The following is a 17,916-nucleotide window of genomic DNA, read 5'->3' as shown; positions in this document are numbered from 1 at the left end:
GCTTGTTAAGCTCCTCAACCGTCATTTTTACCTTCGGATGAGCATCAGAATCCCCATCGCGGAGTGAAGGTCCTTCTAAGCACGGATTACCCTTTTTCTTTTTATCCTTCTGAAACTTTTTGGGCGATTCCTCGCACTCTGATTGAGCTTGGAGCCCCTCGCCTCCGACGGGGCTGCTTTGGGAGCCCCGCGGGGCACCGAGAGCATTATTCAGAGCCATCTGCTTATATTGAAGGATAATAGACCGGACCCGGTCCCTCATCTTTGGTGAGAGGGCCTCCAAAAGCTCTTTTTCAACCTGAGAGTCCCCCTCAAGTGAGGTTGTGACAAGTGCTGGAGGATGGGAGTCATTGGTCGGCTTCTGACGAGGCGGATTGTCGTTGCCTGAGGGTTGATGATCGATGGGAGGTTATTGACTGTTGCTGTCGGGGTAAGCTATGCATCAAGATTACAGACAGAGCCCCCAGCACTCAGGCGGTTGCGTGCGGAATTAGCCTGACGCCGAGTGAAAACCATCTTGCTAAGTTCTTGGACATAAAATCGAGAAAAGCACTAGCCTTATGTGTTGTTTCTAACAGACAGAGCACATGTTAGGACCAAGAAATATAGGTTCAAACCACGAGTGATTGACGTGCATCTCGTTGGTGAAGAAATGGAATCCACAGCCCACATTCAGTTTCAAACACCTGCACAAGGGGAGAAGGGGGTGGTGCTTGATTTCCCTCTCTGACACTCAAGTCAATGTGAGTCGTGAATGTAAGGGAAAAAATAATGAATTGTTGATCAACCCTAAAAACTTGTAAAGTGCTTGTATTTATAAAGGGCTTAGAAATAGATTATGTTACCCTCATGATGAGATATTCGGTCTATTTTCATATCCCATACCTCGATATATTTGGAGTGTATCTTATCGTTATAAGAAATTTCTTACAATAACTCTTACTGACATGTCTTCGCTCGTGAGCCTCGTGAGTAGGCCTCGCTTGGAGGACCGAACCTATCTCGTGATTGACAGGATTGGGCCTCCTTAGGCCTCGCTTGGGTCGCTAGGCCTTACGGGCCGTATCGGGTCGGAACCCGAAATCCTATACCCAGCATAACCCATTTGCAAATTATCTATTGCATTCATCTTCTCCAAATTATTTTGGTGAATGTGTCCAAGGAATGGAAAGAAGAACTAATAAATTAATGTCATTAAAAAAAGGAATGTTGAATCGATATGGATTTATTTAAGTGACTTGATACTTCTTGTTTTTTAAGTAATTTTACGGATTGAATATTGTGAATGGAGAAATTCACAATTAGGAGAACTTTATCTCTTAATAAGTCGATTTATTTAAAATTAAAATTAATCGAGACTTACTAGAATTAAAAAAAAAAAAAAGGAATCGAGGAAAAGCCAAAACAAAGAGCCTCAGGGAAAATCGACACATGGGATTCTCGACAAAGAAAATATTTTTGAAACAACTGATATGCTTCCCACTTCAATTGTGCACGACATAATCCAACTTTTGTTACTCCGACCAAGTAGACAAAGCAAGCCATACATTATATATCGGGCTTTGCTTAACTTAACTAATGAATAACATAACACGATTCACTGATGTGCCAGACAGTAAGGAGATATAAATATATACTCCGGATTATATATATAATCAAGAAAACGTGATTATACATACACACTCTAGAGTTTTGCACCCAACCCATACATACTATACTAGCCAGTGTTACTGTTGGTTGTCTTATAATTTTTTATTTCCACATATGTAATATATATAACAATGCAGCTTTCAAATATTAATTCAAATTTCACATCTTCAGTGTTTATAATTCAAATATCCAATATTGACTGTTAAAGGCCAGAGGTATGAATTAGGGGTGTGCACGGGTAGCGGATATACCCGGAACCGGTCGAAACCTACCCGTTAGGGTAGGGTCTGAGTAGCTCGTATTGAAAATGGGGTAGGTTTCGGGTATTAAAATTAGAAACCGGTGAAAATCAGTTCTGGTTCCTGCTTACAGGGTACCCAGAACCGGTTATTTATTTTTTTTTAAAAGGAAAGAGTAAAGTTTATGTCTCCTCTAATGAATCAGAACAGAGGCATTTTGTTGTGTGGGATCGTATTATGAATGTTTAATTTTGTTGATGGATTGATGAGACATTATTTTTTTATTGTTGTGGATTAATCAAAATTTTGTTGATATTCTATTTGACGTGATTACTGATTATGTATGTGACATTTTCGGTTTTATTTAGCGAGAGAAAAAAATTTACAGGTTCCAACAGGGTACCCGGAACCTGTGGTATAATATAGGTTTCGGGTTAGTTCCGATTCTAGGATTCAACAGGGTAGAGTCCGTTTCAAAAATCTTGAAACCTGGTCCTTACAGGGTAGGATTCGGGTATCGTGAAAAATATAGGGTACCCGGAACCAATCACCCCTAGTATGAATGAAAATATACCAATCTCTTTCGGACCATCTAGAGAACAATATTTAGACTAGAAAATTGATATCCAAAAGGATTATGTCCAAACTTGGCATAATTTATATCAGCTTAATGTTTGGTTTCAGCTTTTCCTTTAATCAAAGGGTCATCTTTGAACCTTTAAAGTGGTTATTAAGTGGCTCACTTGCATTGTAAAGGAAGGGGTGAAAGAGAGAGAGAAAAATGGGGAACCATGAATTATAATTTCTGCTTTATTAACGATATCATACTCAGGCTGATCCATAAAATAATTAATAATTAAAAAAATTCAATAAAAGAAGCACCCACCAACGATTTTTAATTCATTCGTACTTCCAATAATTGTCTTTATGCTAGTAAATTCATCCGAACAATCGGAGGATGCTACTTTAATCCAATTTGAGTCAGGTCATCTAATTACAAGGTAATAAAGCTCTCCCAATAAAAAATTTTATCAATATTTCACAATATTCAAATTCAAAATCTTTGTTTAGAGAAAATAAATATCAAACTGTTTGAATCAATTAATGCATGTGACCTCTATGAAATTATATTATATAATAATTTTAATATATATAAACAAAGATAGAGGAAAATGAGTATAAATAATAAAATTTAATCAAAGATTAGGGGATTAACACGAATAAAGTGTAGGCAGGGGAAGAAGCTAGAAATCTAGAAGTGTTTTGCATGTTCATTGTTAGATGGGTTAAATTTTTAGAGTTACGCATGCAACCAATATCGACAGTTGAAATAGACAGCAAGGCTGTTCATTTTCCTCAATCCTACCACATGTCATTTTTTTATTGGTTAGTGTCAATGCTGACGTGGTATAACCGATGCACTATGTACTTTCTCCTATAATACGCTCTCTATTATTTCAATTTCCATTTTTAAAACCTTTTCCCATTTTTGCCCTAAGACCATTAATTACTTGTTGGTTCTTTACCGGTGAAAAAACATGCTTTTCATTATTTTTTTTGGGTAAACATGCTTTTTATTTTTTTATTTAACATAAAAATAGTGGGAAAGATTATTCTCAACCTTCTGTTTTTTTGTTTTTCTTATTCTTCTTTGGCTGGAAGGGCAAGGAGTGAGCTGACAAAGCGGGTTTCCATTTCATGTCATATGTACGTATGATAATTGTAATGGTTAGCAAAAGATCGTCATACTCATTTCATTAATTATATGCGTTGATCCAATGTAGCTAGGTGTGATGAACACGAGTATGCATACCTAACCAAATGTACGAATAGATCTTCTCACGAATCAATCAGTAAAATGATTATCTTCTATTTATATCTGTTAAATAAGAACTGAAAAGGCTCTCAAAAAGAAACTCGTAATTAATAATTAATTCTTCTCACAAGAGGCTGAAGAACAGGTGCACAACTTATCTGCTCCACTAGAAGAAGCTAGTCCTCGGACTGTAGATGAATCAACCTTAACTAAGCATAAACTCTCCGCATTCTATAGCCCAAGCGAGTTCGATCATGCCCCAAGAGCACTCCCGACTCCACAACTCGGCAATCATCGAATCAAGATAAATGTCCACATCTGCACATTTTTCTTGAATCCTGAAGATTAAGCTATGGTGGGTGACACATTTAACTCCATGCACCAAAAATCAGTACTTCTTTAAAGAAAAAGTGCTCGTTTGTAACAGAAAAAATAAAATATAGTGCTTTTCTCTTTCCTAATATTGCATATAGTTTTAGGGTGCAAGATGCATCTCGAATTTAATGAGGGCCCTATTTTACAATTAAGCAACGACTTAAAAGAAGAAACGAAGCAACAGAGAATATTCCTCCGAAATTAAGGTTTGCCCTGGTCGGAAAAGCTTGATTGTTGTTGGGGAGGGGGGGGGGAAGGTGGCTGATGAGGATGATGATCGCAGCATGCATCTTTCTTGGTACTTTTTTTTTTCTTTTGGGTGTGAATATTTTGTTAAACTTATGAATCGATGAAAATTCCAATACGTCCGACTTATATATTTTATTCCCAAAAACAATTGCGAACATCTATACTTAATTATTTGAAGTGATTATTACTTATCAACATATGAACAGACTTAAACAAAAGTGGTCAATGTCATATTATAAAAATCTAAGTGCGTGCTTTGAGTCAGGACGATATTGACGTTATACTGTATAAGGGGCACCGGTTTTCGCTTAATCAAGTTTGACTGATGTAATATAAAAGAAGGGATGTAAAGCGGATTGATTCAATAACGTACCCGGGCCTATTTCTCTACCTTTATCTTTCAACTTTTTTGCGCAGTAATCTCTACCTTGTAATTATCAAGGACGGTGAGATCAACAATTAGAGATAGAGACATACAAATAATCGGCATGCTTTTTTTTTTTGTTTTATGTTTAATGATCCATTTGCACTAGCTAGCAAAAGCAATTCATGATAGGAGCCTCCTGAGGGTGCCACGTGGCATCCTCAACTTGTTTCCAGACCCTTTCAATATTTTATTATTTAGTTTGTGTCTACATGGAATTTTTCCACATTTTAAGAACAAGCTATTAATTACTTACATATATATATATATATATATACTCCTTTTCAATGTGTCCGCGTCGTCCAAAATAATTAAAAGAAAAGAAAACGTGTCTCCCCTTTATCTTTAGGTGGGTATATATATCATGATGTTGATAGTATTCTACCCAAAAAAAAAAGTGATGCTGATAGTACATTCATGTTTAGGGAATTGTGATATTTTTAACATTTCCCCAAGGCTTTCTAACTTCCAAGTTTGGGGCAAAGGAAGTTAACTTAAGTACATACTTTTTGAGCTTTGGGAGATTGATCGCTCAATAGATATCTGAATCGAGTCTGACTGTATACTTGACTCTATATACACTCATGGCCTAAATGTGCATGTCTAAAATTGGCGAAGTTTTGAGATTCAATCCGAACATGAATTTTCCGATGTGAGCTAATTAAGTTTGAGCTGTTCAATACTTGGCTAGGATTGGTTTGGTTGTTACACTCCTACTACTTTCCATGGGTGATCCACCATATACCATTTCGATTTTCATCTTATTCGTATTATAACCAAAACAATGTAACGTGTACTAATAAAATTTTTCAAGAAATCCAAAAAGAATTTACTTATAAAAAAAAAAAGAAGCTAATTCATTCATTTGAACATTTACATGAGCAACACGACGGGAGCTGCATTTATAAACTATTTATTAAGTATCTCTATCAGTGAAGTTGAGTGTACAAATTCTAATCTATATATTATATATAATAAATATATCAATAATTATGTTGGCCAAATAAACTATTGTTTTTGGGAAATGTGCCATCTGATATAAGGAAATCCAATGGACCTCGATTAATTCAGGTTCGACAACATCGACCCACTAAAAGATAAAATTCTTTCATTCGTGAATTTTCTTCATTCACAAGATTTGACCTCGAAATTTTACTTAAACTCAAATAAACTTTTGGCTCACATAGCGTTGAATAACCCTTTTTATTTTTAATATATAACCATAAGGTGTACCCCGGGGCCGGGCTCCTTTCTCCTAGTGTATATATATCTCTACATTTCCTCAAACAGAAGAGAAGAGCATTCACCAAAAAGGAGAAAGAAACAGAAGAGAAGAGCTCAGCAACACCATCATACACACATATTCCTCTCTCTCCCCTTTATATTGTATGTTGGTGTGTGGCTTGCATACACACAAGCATCAAACGAAATCTTTCATCGCCATTCTTGGTTACATTTCATAACTCAAAAAGGAGGTCGAGAAGAGGCTGATCGATCTATATAGACTCCGACAATGAATTACTCGTCAGGGAAGAAGCCTTACCTCGTTGTCATGCTGATCCAAGCAATATACGCCGGGATGTTCCTACTCTCCAAGGTCGCATTCAATGAGGGCATGAACAACTTTGTGTTCATCTTCTACAGGCAGGCCATTGCCACTGTCTTCCTCGCCCCTCTCGCCTTCTACTTGGAGTGGTAACAACTAATAACGAATATGTGACTTTCTACTAGTTCTCTCAATACAGATAGTAGTGTGATTTGGGTAATCGCTGATCGAAATTTATCTTCTCGTGAAGGAAAACCGCACCTCAGTTGTCTCTCGTGACCTTCATCAAGATTTTCATGCTATCCTTATTTGGGTATGTTGTATATATCATCAAAACTTGCTTCATTTAATTTATTCTTGATAATCATACTTTATGTTGGAAATATGCGGCTTTATATATAATATGCTTTTGTAGGTTTTACATAGGGGAAAATAACATGAATCGAATTAACAAACAAAATATCTCATCTCCCATCAGCAAAAGATAAACCACTTTATTCCATTTCTATGTATTGCAGCTTCTTTTCAATCTTCAGTAGAAATTATTATATGATAACTTCTTTTTCTTTTTCTTTTTCTTTTTCTTTTTTCCTCTTTATCGTGCTTAAACAATGTTTTTATTTTACAATAAATTTTGCGTTATTCTTCTTCGTTTAAATTTTTTAAGTTCCAAAAGAAAAAGAAAAAGGAAAAAAAAAACAGAGAGGAAACAGCAAAGGGAACGATTCTCTATTGAGAATCCGTTTTTTCCCCCCTCAAAAAGAGCCAGCAAAGCACAAATATTTTATTCCTGAACATGTATATACAACTGCAAGCTCGAATATAATGTCGAGATTAACCAAAAAAAATCTTTTTATAACAGTGTAATTACACGCGATATTTACTTTATAATCACATGTTGCACATATTATATTGTAGATCATGAAGCTTTCATATTCAAATTAACTTTTTAGGCCGGCTTATAAATTAAACTGATCCATTCTTTGTTCTGTTATCATTTTGTCAGGATCACCTTAAGCCTAGACGTATATGGAATAGCTCTCGTATACACATCGGCAACCCTAGCGGCAGCTACTACCAACTGCCTCCCCGCCATTACTTTCTTCCTGGCTCTTCTGTTCGGGTATGCAATCATTGTTATATAGCACGAGGTGAAACTTTGGGTATTGTCAATTTCACGATCAATTCTTCTATTTCAAATATTTGCGGGACCATATATAGTAATTAACTGTTTATATTTATTTGATTAATAAATAGTAAATAAATAAGAAATGAGCACACAGTCATATTTATTATATGGTTAGTTCTAAAGTGACCAATCACTGTTCATGAAACACTCTTTGATGGAATCGAGAAGCAGGCCCCCACTACAAAATAGAACTTTGTTACAATGCTAAAATACAACATATATGCATGTCTGCATATTTTTCCATGAGAAAAAAAACTCGACTTTTTTTATAGCTGACAAACTTGAATTCGTCATTTATATATATACCCACAGGCAATACATTAATTCCACCATTTTCTTTTTTTCTGTGTATGTAATCCTTATCCAGTTGGTTTTCCATTTTATCTTCCCTTTTCTTTCCTCAAGGGGACCTCTTGTTTGATAACTCGGATTACCAAGTTGCATGCTTTTTACAAAGCTAAGGTGGCAATTCGAATTTTCAGCTATAAAATTTGCAATGACTTTTGTAATTTTCTTCCTGATCCTCTTCATTGTCTTTCTGTTTGTGCTGGAATTAGTTTTAATAAATAAGTTTAGAACATCACGTGATCTTATTAAAGAAAAAAATAAAAAAATAATCCAAAAGGAATTTATATCTGTAGTGGCAATTTAATTAGTTAGCTAATTGTTCTTCATCTCTAATTTAAGAGTTTATATATAATGTGAGGATCAGTATAATTGATTTTGGAATTCGTATCTTGTCGATTTCGTAATTAATGGTTGCCTGTCCATGTGTCTGAAATCACATAATCATGGGAGAATCTCTGCTATGAGGTCAACAAGATTATATATATAAATGCATATTAAAGCATCGGTTACTGATTGAAGAATCACATCATTGCTTACATATATTTTAGATTCGTCTTAGTTGTTTAAGAAATGAGAGACGCGCATCCATCAAAGGTTGTTTGATTAATTAAAATGTAGAAGTTCTCCATGAATCAAGTTGGATTAATAGACCTTTTTTTTCCTTTTTCTTTTCTGGCCAAGTTGAGCTAAAAATTAGTCGCCAATAAATTGAAAAAGACCAAATCTTAAAAGGATATCAGGAGGGGTTTCTTAATTTCCTATGCAACCACAAACTTCATGAGGGGTCCTTGACCAGAATCTCGCCTATTTGTACATTTCATTTGTGATCAAGGTTGATTCATCTAGCTAACTAATCATTTATACGAGGCCACGTTGAGCATTCATGTAACTTGAAAATTAACCGATTCATTTGCTCTTATATGTTTTTACATCGATTTGTTTACATCAGTAAGTTAATGTAGCAGCTAGTTATATAAGTCTATTAATCTGCATAACTCAATTTTGTAGGATGGAGACGCTGAAACTGAGGTCAAGCTCAGGGGTGGCAAAGCTGGTAGGAATAGTGGTATGCTTGGGAGGGGCAGCAACCCTGGCCTTCTACAAGGGCCCACAGTTCAGGCTCTGGGCCCACCACCACCTCCATCAAGCTTACCAGTCCCATGTCTCCTCAGGCAAGACCTGGATCAAGGGCTGCTTCCTCATGCTCAGCTCCAACACCTTCTGGGCCATTTGGATTGTCCTACAGGTAACAACTAATAATCCCTCTCCTCCCACAACCACACATAAATATCTTCCAATCGACGCGACCAAAGTACCACGAAACTTCGAGTTTTTAGCGGTGATCGATAGCCCCAAAATCTTTATTCATGGTTCGATTATCTTTCGAAGCCGTGCTGGCCATGGTAAAGCTAACGATCTTCTCTTTCTTCTTGTCGAAAAACAGGGAAAAGTAATGAAATGCTACCCATCAAAGCTTCTGCTCACAACCCTCCAATGCTTCCTCAGCTCAATACAATCACTCCTCATTGCAATTCCTTTTGCCAGAGATCCTTCCGAATGGAAACTTGGGTTGAACATCAGACTCATCTCAGTGGCATACTGTGTAAGTTAATTAAAACCTAGCTCCCTATTCCTCCAATTCTTATTTCCCAAACCGACGTCCGTGTATCATCAGCTAATTAGCTTAGACTAATCCTCAATCACCCATCCAGTTTCGAACTCCTATGGTGAACATAAAATCGCATAAATTACTCTCTTTTTAATAAGTATCAACTCGTTATGTTTCTCATGTTATAGGGAATAGTTGTAACTGGTTTCACATATTACCTCCAAACATGGGTGATTGAGAAACGGGGTCCGGTCTTTCTGGCCATGTCCACTCCTCTGGCACTCATCATCACGATGTTCTTCTCGGCTCTCGTCTTACACGAAGTCATCACTCTTGGAAGGTACATATTTGCCCTACTTCAAACCTCCATAGGAAAGAAACACTAATTAATAATAGACTCGGAATGGTCTTCAGGAGTACTTGCTGGTAATTATTTTAAGGATGTATACCTGATAAATTTCAAAATATACGATTGTTTTGGAAACTTTACAGTAGATGTCAGACAAGCCTTATTTTACATATATCAAATATTTTAGTTATCAATTGATTTAATTAATTAATTGTCTTGTAAATATATGTAATACATTTGTGCAGTATCTTGGGTGGACTGCTGCTGGTTTTGGGGCTGTACAGTGTTCTATGGGGGAAGAGGAGAGAGGAAAAGTTGTTACCTGACAGCTTCTCAAATTCTATGTCTTCTGGGATTCAGAAAGAACCCTCAGAGCTGAAAGAAATGGGAACTCCCAAGTCCTACAACATCCCTAGTCCATTGTTGCCTGTCTAACCTTAATCACATGGATGTTTAATTTCTCTGTTTCGATTATTATGAATGACTACGTGATAGACTAAAAATGGAAAAATCAGTATGTGATCATCCTATCGAATGAATTTTCTTCTTTTTTTTCCTCTTCCTTTGTGAAATATTCATTCAAGTCTTTCAACTTGTTCTTAGAATTGGCCAGTTTCTTAATTACTACAGTTGCCTTGTTTGCTTGCCTCAACCACAAACCCTACATTTGCATACACTTGCAGGATGCCTCACCTTTGGTTTTACAATGGTCGGCTCATATTGCCTCGTCATTGCAATATGCAAGACATCATCTAAGTGGACATTTACCATGTCGATGCGACACTCGAAATGTTAACCTTTGAAGCGTGAAGAGTCACACGCATTGGATTCAATTGCTCATGCTATCACGTCATGTATACGCAACATGTCAATTTAGAATTCCAAAACACATGTTCAATCCAGCACTACTTAGTATAACACGGTCTATAGCCAAAACGACGATCTCTACAGCGCTACCACACGTCTCATATACGCTATATGTCATTAGAATTCCAAAACAGAACATGTCAGTTTGGTACTACTTATTATAGCATGATATATATATATATATATATATATATATACTAGTAGGGTTGCCCGTGCCATGCATGGGGAAACTAATAAATAAAATCGTACACGGTACATAAATAATGGAAAACATATATTACTTGCTTCATAGTTAAATTTTACTTCAATTTAATACAATCATTATAAAGTATCTAAAAATTTTGACAATTCAATATCCTTGTTAAAAATATATGATGTACTCTTCGACCGACCCATATAATGTCATTATATTGATACATGTTATCCATAGTATTGTGGGCTTATTCAAGATCCATAAGTAACAATCCATGATTAAATACTTTATAAACCGGCTAATAAAATTGAATTAAGAACAGAAATAAGACATGTCTTGTATTTTTTTTCATAGTTGAGTAAAATGAATTTCGAAATTGAGTTAATGTAGAAGATTAGCTAAAGTTTTTTGTATTTGACAAATTACTATTATTATTATTATTATTATTATCATTATTATTTACTTCATAGCTAAGTAAATGTATATAGTATTATATTATTATTACATACTTCATGATTAAGTAATGTATATATTTACATTAATTTATTCGCATTTTTTAAAATACAAAAGAGAAACTTGAGAGTATAGAAACAAAGTTCTTCATAAAGTATTTGAAAATTTTGACAATTCAATATCTTTGTTGAAAATACATTATGTTCTTCGATCGACCCTTATTATGTCATTATATTGATGCAACTTAATATTGTTGGCTCATTCAAGTTCCATAAGTAACAATTCATGTTTAAATACTTTATAAATCAACCTATAAGATTGAATTAATAACTGAAATAAGACTCATCTTGTATTTTTTTTCTTAGTTAAGTAAAATGAATTTCGTAATTAAGTTAATGTAGAAGATTAATTAAAGTTTTTTGTATTTTACAAATTATTATTATTATTATTATTATTATTATTATTTACTTCACAGCTAAATAAACGTATATATTATTATATTTATATATATTTATATGTGTTTATATTATTTATTTATTTATTATTATCGTTATTATTATTATTATTATTTATTTCACAACTAAGTAAACATATGTATTATTATATTAATTTATATTATTACTACCTAATTCATGGTTAAGTAATGTATATATTTACATTAATTTATTCGTAGTTTTAAAAAAAAACTCGAGAGTATGAAAAATGAACGTACTCTCTGCGAGAATTTTTAAAATGCTTCCGGTTTATATACATATATATATATATATATGTTTGATATCGAGGGTATTCAAGTTTGTTCAACTAATCCTACGGTCCACTTGAACACCAAGCAAGCTCACGGGATAGGTCACTACGACCACCGCCGTGTAGGTGGGCGAATATGGAGTATTTTCTTGCATGATTTCTGCAGTAAATCGAACTTGAGACTTCCCCAAGAAAGTCATATCCTTTAACCACGCAACTCTATTAAGTTCTATTATATATACGTTCTTTGTTCTCTCTTCTTTCCTTTTTTGGGTGAATTTCTCTCTTCTTTCTTTGCTAAAGGGCATGCTTGATATATTTACATGTAAACTGAAATAATGACAGGTATTGAATTCTACTGTAGGTTTTTCATTCTTTTATATTTCACTTATTTTTTTTCGATATAGATGAGATAGAAATTTTGATGTCTACTCTCCATCATAGAGTTCCCTACACTAGTTCTTTACCGTTCTTTAAGTTTCTTTACAGTTCTTTATAGATAGATCGATTCTTTTAGATAGATATATTTATGTTTATGCATGTATATATGGACTGATATCAAGTTAAAGCAGCCCAAATGTGAGCTCATGAGGCCCAAAACTGTTTCTAACAGGTCCATTGGCTAAACTGGGGCTCAAATGTGAGCCCATGAGGTCCAGCTACAGTGTTCCTTCTCCTTCCCGGCGATAACAGCGGCTGAAGCAAACGATCAATGCCGGGGGAGGGGGGAAGAGAGAGAGATAAGGAGCTTTTCTCTCTTGGCACAGCTGAATTGAAGGACCAAAAGCAACTCTTCCACCTCGCGTGACTTAGTGGCTCGACAACCAAAAGAGCAGCAAATTCATGATATAAAAATTCGATCTTTTACTGTGTCTGATTGTGTTTCGGGATCGATTCGGGTCGAGATGCTGATACCCAGATGGCGGCATTTAATTCCCATCAAGAATTCGTTGGTTGCTTCCACACCAGCGGCAGCTCAGTCGGCCGGTTTTCATTCGACTCCGTTTGCGTGTCAGAAATGGAAGTATAAATGGGACTCTGTAAGTCAATTTTCACCCGACATCATCTTCCGTTTATTGTATTCTAGTTCTTTGTTTGATTCTCTTTCGGTCCCCATAATGTTTGATTCATTGCTTGAGACCAAATTCTTCTGCTATGTAACAGCACTTTTTGTGATGTTTTGTTTTGAGAAAATGCAGAGCTTTTGTAGATCAAAATTGACTCGCACCCTATTTGATGCTCAATTGGGTAAATGGGGTTGTTTACATTTATTCCTTATTTGGAGAATTCTCTGTAGGATACAGTAAGCTGAGATGGTAAAAGGACATTTCTTTTTGCTTTCATTTAGAAAATTGCAGGCAGCTTATTATCCGGTGTGAAGCTTGTGATGCTTCAAGTTCTAGTTATCTATGAGTGTGATTTATAGAGTGAATTTTCTTCTCAAGCGCGTTCAAAAGTAGTGCAATTTAGCTGCCATTGACGCATGGATGGTAAAGTATGTGAATTTTTAAATCTACTTATCATTGGAATTAGATGATATGCATCATTAAATTAAGTTCGGCAATACTGTGGTGGCTATTTATTCTAATGTGCATAGGAGATGATTCATTAGCTAATTTTGTCACTACAAAGGCTTTTTTGCATCCACCAAGACTTACAGTTGCAACTCGTTGCTGCATAAGAAGGCCAAGATTCGAAACTTGAGCTAGGTCTTTACCCAACCTAGGAATGAGTGACTTACTTAAACTAGAGACCTGCATCTGAGTATATTCATGTGTTTGTTTAATTTTACAGACCTGCATCTCAATATATTCATGCATATGTTTAATTTTGCAGGATCCTGTTAAAGGCCAGCAACCAACTAAGGTAACGAGCTTTTTCTATTGTATTGTGTTTGACTAAATTGGTATAATATTCATGGCATAGCTTGTTGAGAATGACTTGCTCATCAACGCATTTTCAGAATGAAGCTGATGCCATAAGTTGCTAGGTATTGCTTTACAGTTCTTTTACATTTGCAGTGAGGATAATATCACCCTTTAGTTTCCATTTCCTCACATCTTTTCTACTTTATTAAAGAAAAATTTATGATAAAATGGCATCTAAGATTTTGTTTTGCGATTCAGAACTATATTAGATATACAACCCGTCAAAAGCGTGCCGACGCGAAGAAAGCTCTTAAAGATCTCCTATTCAGGAGTGGCTCCTCCAGATTTTCTTTTCAGGTAATCCATTTATTTCGAGCAATTTACCAAGGGAGTATCTGACTCTAAATTAATGTTTATAATTCTCTATCTCTGTAGGATGAAGATCCAATTTGGAAATTAGATGGGACCGAAGCTGATCAATCACATAGTGGTGGTAAGACAGCCAGAGCAAAGTATTCTTCTCGACATGCTGCAAAAAACCACTACAAGAAAATGAAGCGTGAGCCCATCTTCTCTCATCTTTGCTTAGAGTCTCGGTTATTATATATGTGTTGTGAACTTTATCCCTAATGTTTCCCTTTAATTGGCTCTTCAGGAAAGATTAGAAGGGAGAGCTTCACCGAGGACTTCGAGGGTCATCCTGAGACAATCTTTCATGCGACTTTTGGGAACAGATGGTACACTTGGTCTTTCAACTCGGAGCAGTCATCTACTTTTGAAAATCCCGCCTTTGGTTTTGAGTGGAGGGAGCGAGGAAGTTCAAGAAACCAGAGGGCGAGCAGGTGGGAGAGTATCAGTGATGTAGAATCAGACGATGAAGAGGAAATCAGTATCGGGTCATCTTCTGACCGGACGATTCTTGGGTTGCCTCCGAGAGGTCCTCTGAAATTAGAGGACGTTAAAAGCGCGTAAGTTTGTGTCTGAAGTTCTTTTGGATCAAAGTTCAGGTCCTCCCAAGTTTCTGAAGATGTTCCTGTTATGTGCAGTTTCCGACTATCTGCATTAAGGTGGCATCCTGATAAGCATCAAGGCCCTTCACAGGTTAGTATACGATTTGTTTTTCTTTGACCTGATTATAGTCATTACGGATTTTTGTCATGGTTTTCTTTGTTCTCATAATTTTGCAGTCGGTGGCCGAAGAGAAGTTCAAGTCTTGTGTCAATGCATACAAGTCACTGTGCAGCGCTCTCTCGGCAGCTTAGAGCTGTGAGCTTTGTTGGAGGGGATAACAGATGACCCATCCGAGACCCCAGGGGTTCCCATGAGAATCCCCTAGCGGGTCCAACAAGATTACCCAAGTTCCACATACCCTGCGACCATGGAATTGTCCGATGTCGCAATACCTAGTCTAGGCAAGAATATCAACTTTCGAGGAATATGGTCTTTGAATAATTTGTAGCTCATAATGTTGCAATTTCAGCTCTTCATTCGTTTTCTCATACCCTGCGACCAAGGAATTTTCCGATGTCGCAATACCTAGTCTAGGCAACTTTCGAGGAATATGGTTTTTGAATAAGTTGTAGCTCATAATGTCGCAATTTCAGCTCTTCATTCGTTTTCTCATGTCATTTATCTCGTTTAAACTCGCCTTCCAGTTAATTATGTTTGGGCAGATTATAAGTTGTATGAATTATCAGTTGTTCCTCTAGAAATACATACATGAAAGTACACTCTGCCTCAAGATTTAGAGATAGAGAGAGAGATGCAATGTATTGTGAGTGATGAATCTGTGTTTCAGGATTTGAGACATACAGATTGAATGATACATAGTTCTGAAGAAATCCCAAATGGAATTTCCCTCTAACCCGGCAAAAAGTTTGAATTTTATTCCGATTTTCAGAAGCAGAGGATGACAACAGAGGCCGAGACCATGAAGCCGTAGATCAAGATCAAGAACCCGAAGTGGAGAGCCCAGTTCCTCTTGAACTTCCCCAGGTAGCTTTCCGGCGGCTCCTGGTACTGAATCTCGAACTCCCCGCCGTCGTCTTCAAACCCGCCACCAGCGCCGGTCATTATCCTCATCTTCATCTCCCTCAGCTTCTCGGTGGCGAGGCCGAGGGTGAGCTTGTGGCAGCGCCGCTGGTACTTGAATCCGTTGATGCAGCGGAGGGTCTGCGCGACGGAGACGTAGAATGCGAGGCTGGCGAGGGAGAGCAGGGCGATGGGGACCCAGCAATGTCGGCACTGGAGGCGTCCGCCGCCGCTGGTGAGGGCGACGAAGACGAGAGCGAGGAAGAGGAAGAAGAACTGGGTGAGCTTGTGGAGCTGCTTCTTCTGGAGGTCGATGGAGCGCTTTTTCTCGAGGGTCTTCTCGAAGTGGAGCTGTATTATGGTGTTCAGGGCCTGCAGGGCCGCCGTCTCCTTGGGGACTGGCGGCGGCGCGTGGCGGTGCTGTGGGTCGTACTCCGCCATTGACGAGCTCAGAGAGATGGAGAGAGAGAGAGAGAGAGAGAGAGAAGGGCTTGACTTAAGCAAGTGAGAAGTCGACGAATGGAGATTGGAATCTCGATGAGATGTGGGGGCTCTCCCTGAGTCAGAGACTCACTGCTGCTGCTACTACTATAATCCAACGGTCATATTGCTCTTGATGAAAGTTAAAACATATGTATCTTACCGAAAAAAAAAGTTAAAAAACATATGTAGTTTGGTGCATCCGAGGAGAGATCAGACATCCATGGTGAAATCAGACCACATTGATCTCGACCGAGCACGTCGGATTTGTGGTCACGGAAAACGTGTAATGGCTGAGATTCTAGCATAGTCTTAACTAGGGATGATTAGTTTCGGATACCCTATATTTTTTATGATACTCGGACTCTATCTCGTAAGGGACATGTTTCAAGATTTTTTAATCGGATTCTACCCTATTGAATTTTGAAATCGGAACTTATCCAGAACTTATATTTTACAGGTTTCGAGTACCCTATTAAAACCTGTAAATTTTTTTCTCTCGCTAAATAAAACCTAAAATATCACATACATAATAAGTAATCACACCAAACAAAATATCCGCACAATTTAGATTAATCCACAACAACAAAAAATATATGTCTCATCAATTCATAAATAAAATTAAATATCCGTAATACGATCTCACACAACAAAGTGCATATGTTCTGATTCATTAGAGGAGCCGGTAACTTTACTCTTTCCTATCTTTTTTTTAATAAATAACCGATTCCGGGTACCCTGTAGACAAGAATCAGAATCGGAATCGATTTTCCCCGGTTCCTTATTTTAATATCCGGAACCTACCCTATTTTCAATACGAGTTACCCGGCCCCTACCCTAACAGGTAGGTTTCGACCGGTTTCGGGTATACCCAGTATCTGTGCACACTTCTAGTCTTAACGCCTAGTAAATCATAAAAGTTGCATCTGAGGGTCTTAGCAATAATTTGATTTTGCATGTAAAAGATGATACTGAAGACCATTGAGATCTTGTCGAAACTTTGCCGGGTGTGATTAAAGGTCGAATGGATCTTTAGAATGCATTTGATTTCAGAGTTAAAATAACTTTGATTTTGATTTTGATTGTGAAAAATGACAAATGAGATAGTATTATAAATTTGATTTGGAAAACGTGTGTTTTTATTGTGTAGTGGGTAGAGTTAAAATCAAAATCATGATTCTAAAATCAAACTCTGAAATCAAACGGGCCTAAAGTTTTAAGGTTCTTGCACAGATCAAAGGTCCGATGGATCTTTAGAGTTCTGGATACTATAGCTCGTAAAAGTGAAAAGGGATACGGTTGACAGAGGTCGATATTAAGAGAGGCTCGCATTGATGAACGGGTTGATCGCAATCGTAGAGGATACGTTGCCTAGTTTGGCAAGAATATTGGCACATCCGAACGAAGAAAGAGTGTGAAAATGGCTAACAGACATTCGACAATTTTTCTGCATAGATGCAGTCGAGGGGTTCATGAAGATGTACAT

At 36.8% G+C, this 17,916-nt stretch overlaps 3 protein-coding genes across 3 annotated transcripts; 2 read left to right on the top strand and 1 right to left on the bottom strand.

Moving 5' to 3' along the window:
- The first annotated feature begins 6,051 nt into the window (after positions 1 to 6,051).
- On the top strand, positions 6,052 to 10,352 carry LOC116211298 (WAT1-related protein At5g64700). The gene is made up of 7 exons (XM_031545615.1): positions 6,052 to 6,448; positions 6,550 to 6,612; positions 7,306 to 7,422; positions 8,845 to 9,082; positions 9,281 to 9,439; positions 9,634 to 9,785; positions 10,040 to 10,352. Exons 1-7 carry the CDS (start codon positions 6,267 to 6,269, stop codon positions 10,227 to 10,229), a joined length of 1,101 nt encoding a protein of 366 aa, XP_031401475.1. The 5' UTR covers positions 6,052 to 6,266; the 3' UTR covers positions 10,230 to 10,352.
- Positions 10,353 to 12,748: 2,396 nt separating this feature from the next.
- On the top strand, positions 12,749 to 15,542 carry LOC116211296. Its single transcript, XM_031545613.1, has 7 exons — positions 12,749 to 13,091; positions 13,888 to 13,917; positions 14,178 to 14,276; positions 14,355 to 14,478; positions 14,575 to 14,887; positions 14,966 to 15,020; positions 15,107 to 15,542. The coding sequence occupies exons 1-7, from the start codon at positions 12,957 to 12,959 to the stop codon at positions 15,179 to 15,181; spliced, it is 831 nt and encodes a 276-aa protein (XP_031401473.1). The 5' UTR covers positions 12,749 to 12,956; the 3' UTR covers positions 15,182 to 15,542.
- Positions 15,543 to 15,689: 147 nt separating this feature from the next.
- Positions 15,690 to 16,516, bottom strand: LOC116211297. Its single transcript, XM_031545614.1, has one exon. The coding sequence runs from the start codon at positions 16,389 to 16,391 to the stop codon at positions 15,816 to 15,818; it is 576 nt and encodes a 191-aa protein (XP_031401474.1). The 5' UTR covers positions 16,392 to 16,516; the 3' UTR covers positions 15,690 to 15,815.
- Between the last annotated feature and the right edge of the window lie 1,400 nt (positions 16,517 to 17,916).

The sequence above is a fragment of the Punica granatum genome, chromosome 6, assembly GCF_007655135.1.
Source record: "Punica granatum isolate Tunisia-2019 chromosome 6, ASM765513v2, whole genome shotgun sequence".
Lineage (NCBI taxonomy): Eukaryota > Viridiplantae > Streptophyta > Magnoliopsida > Myrtales > Lythraceae > Punica > Punica granatum.
The sequence above is the reverse complement of the archived record's forward strand: the minus strand, read 5'-3'. Positions and strand labels throughout refer to the sequence as shown.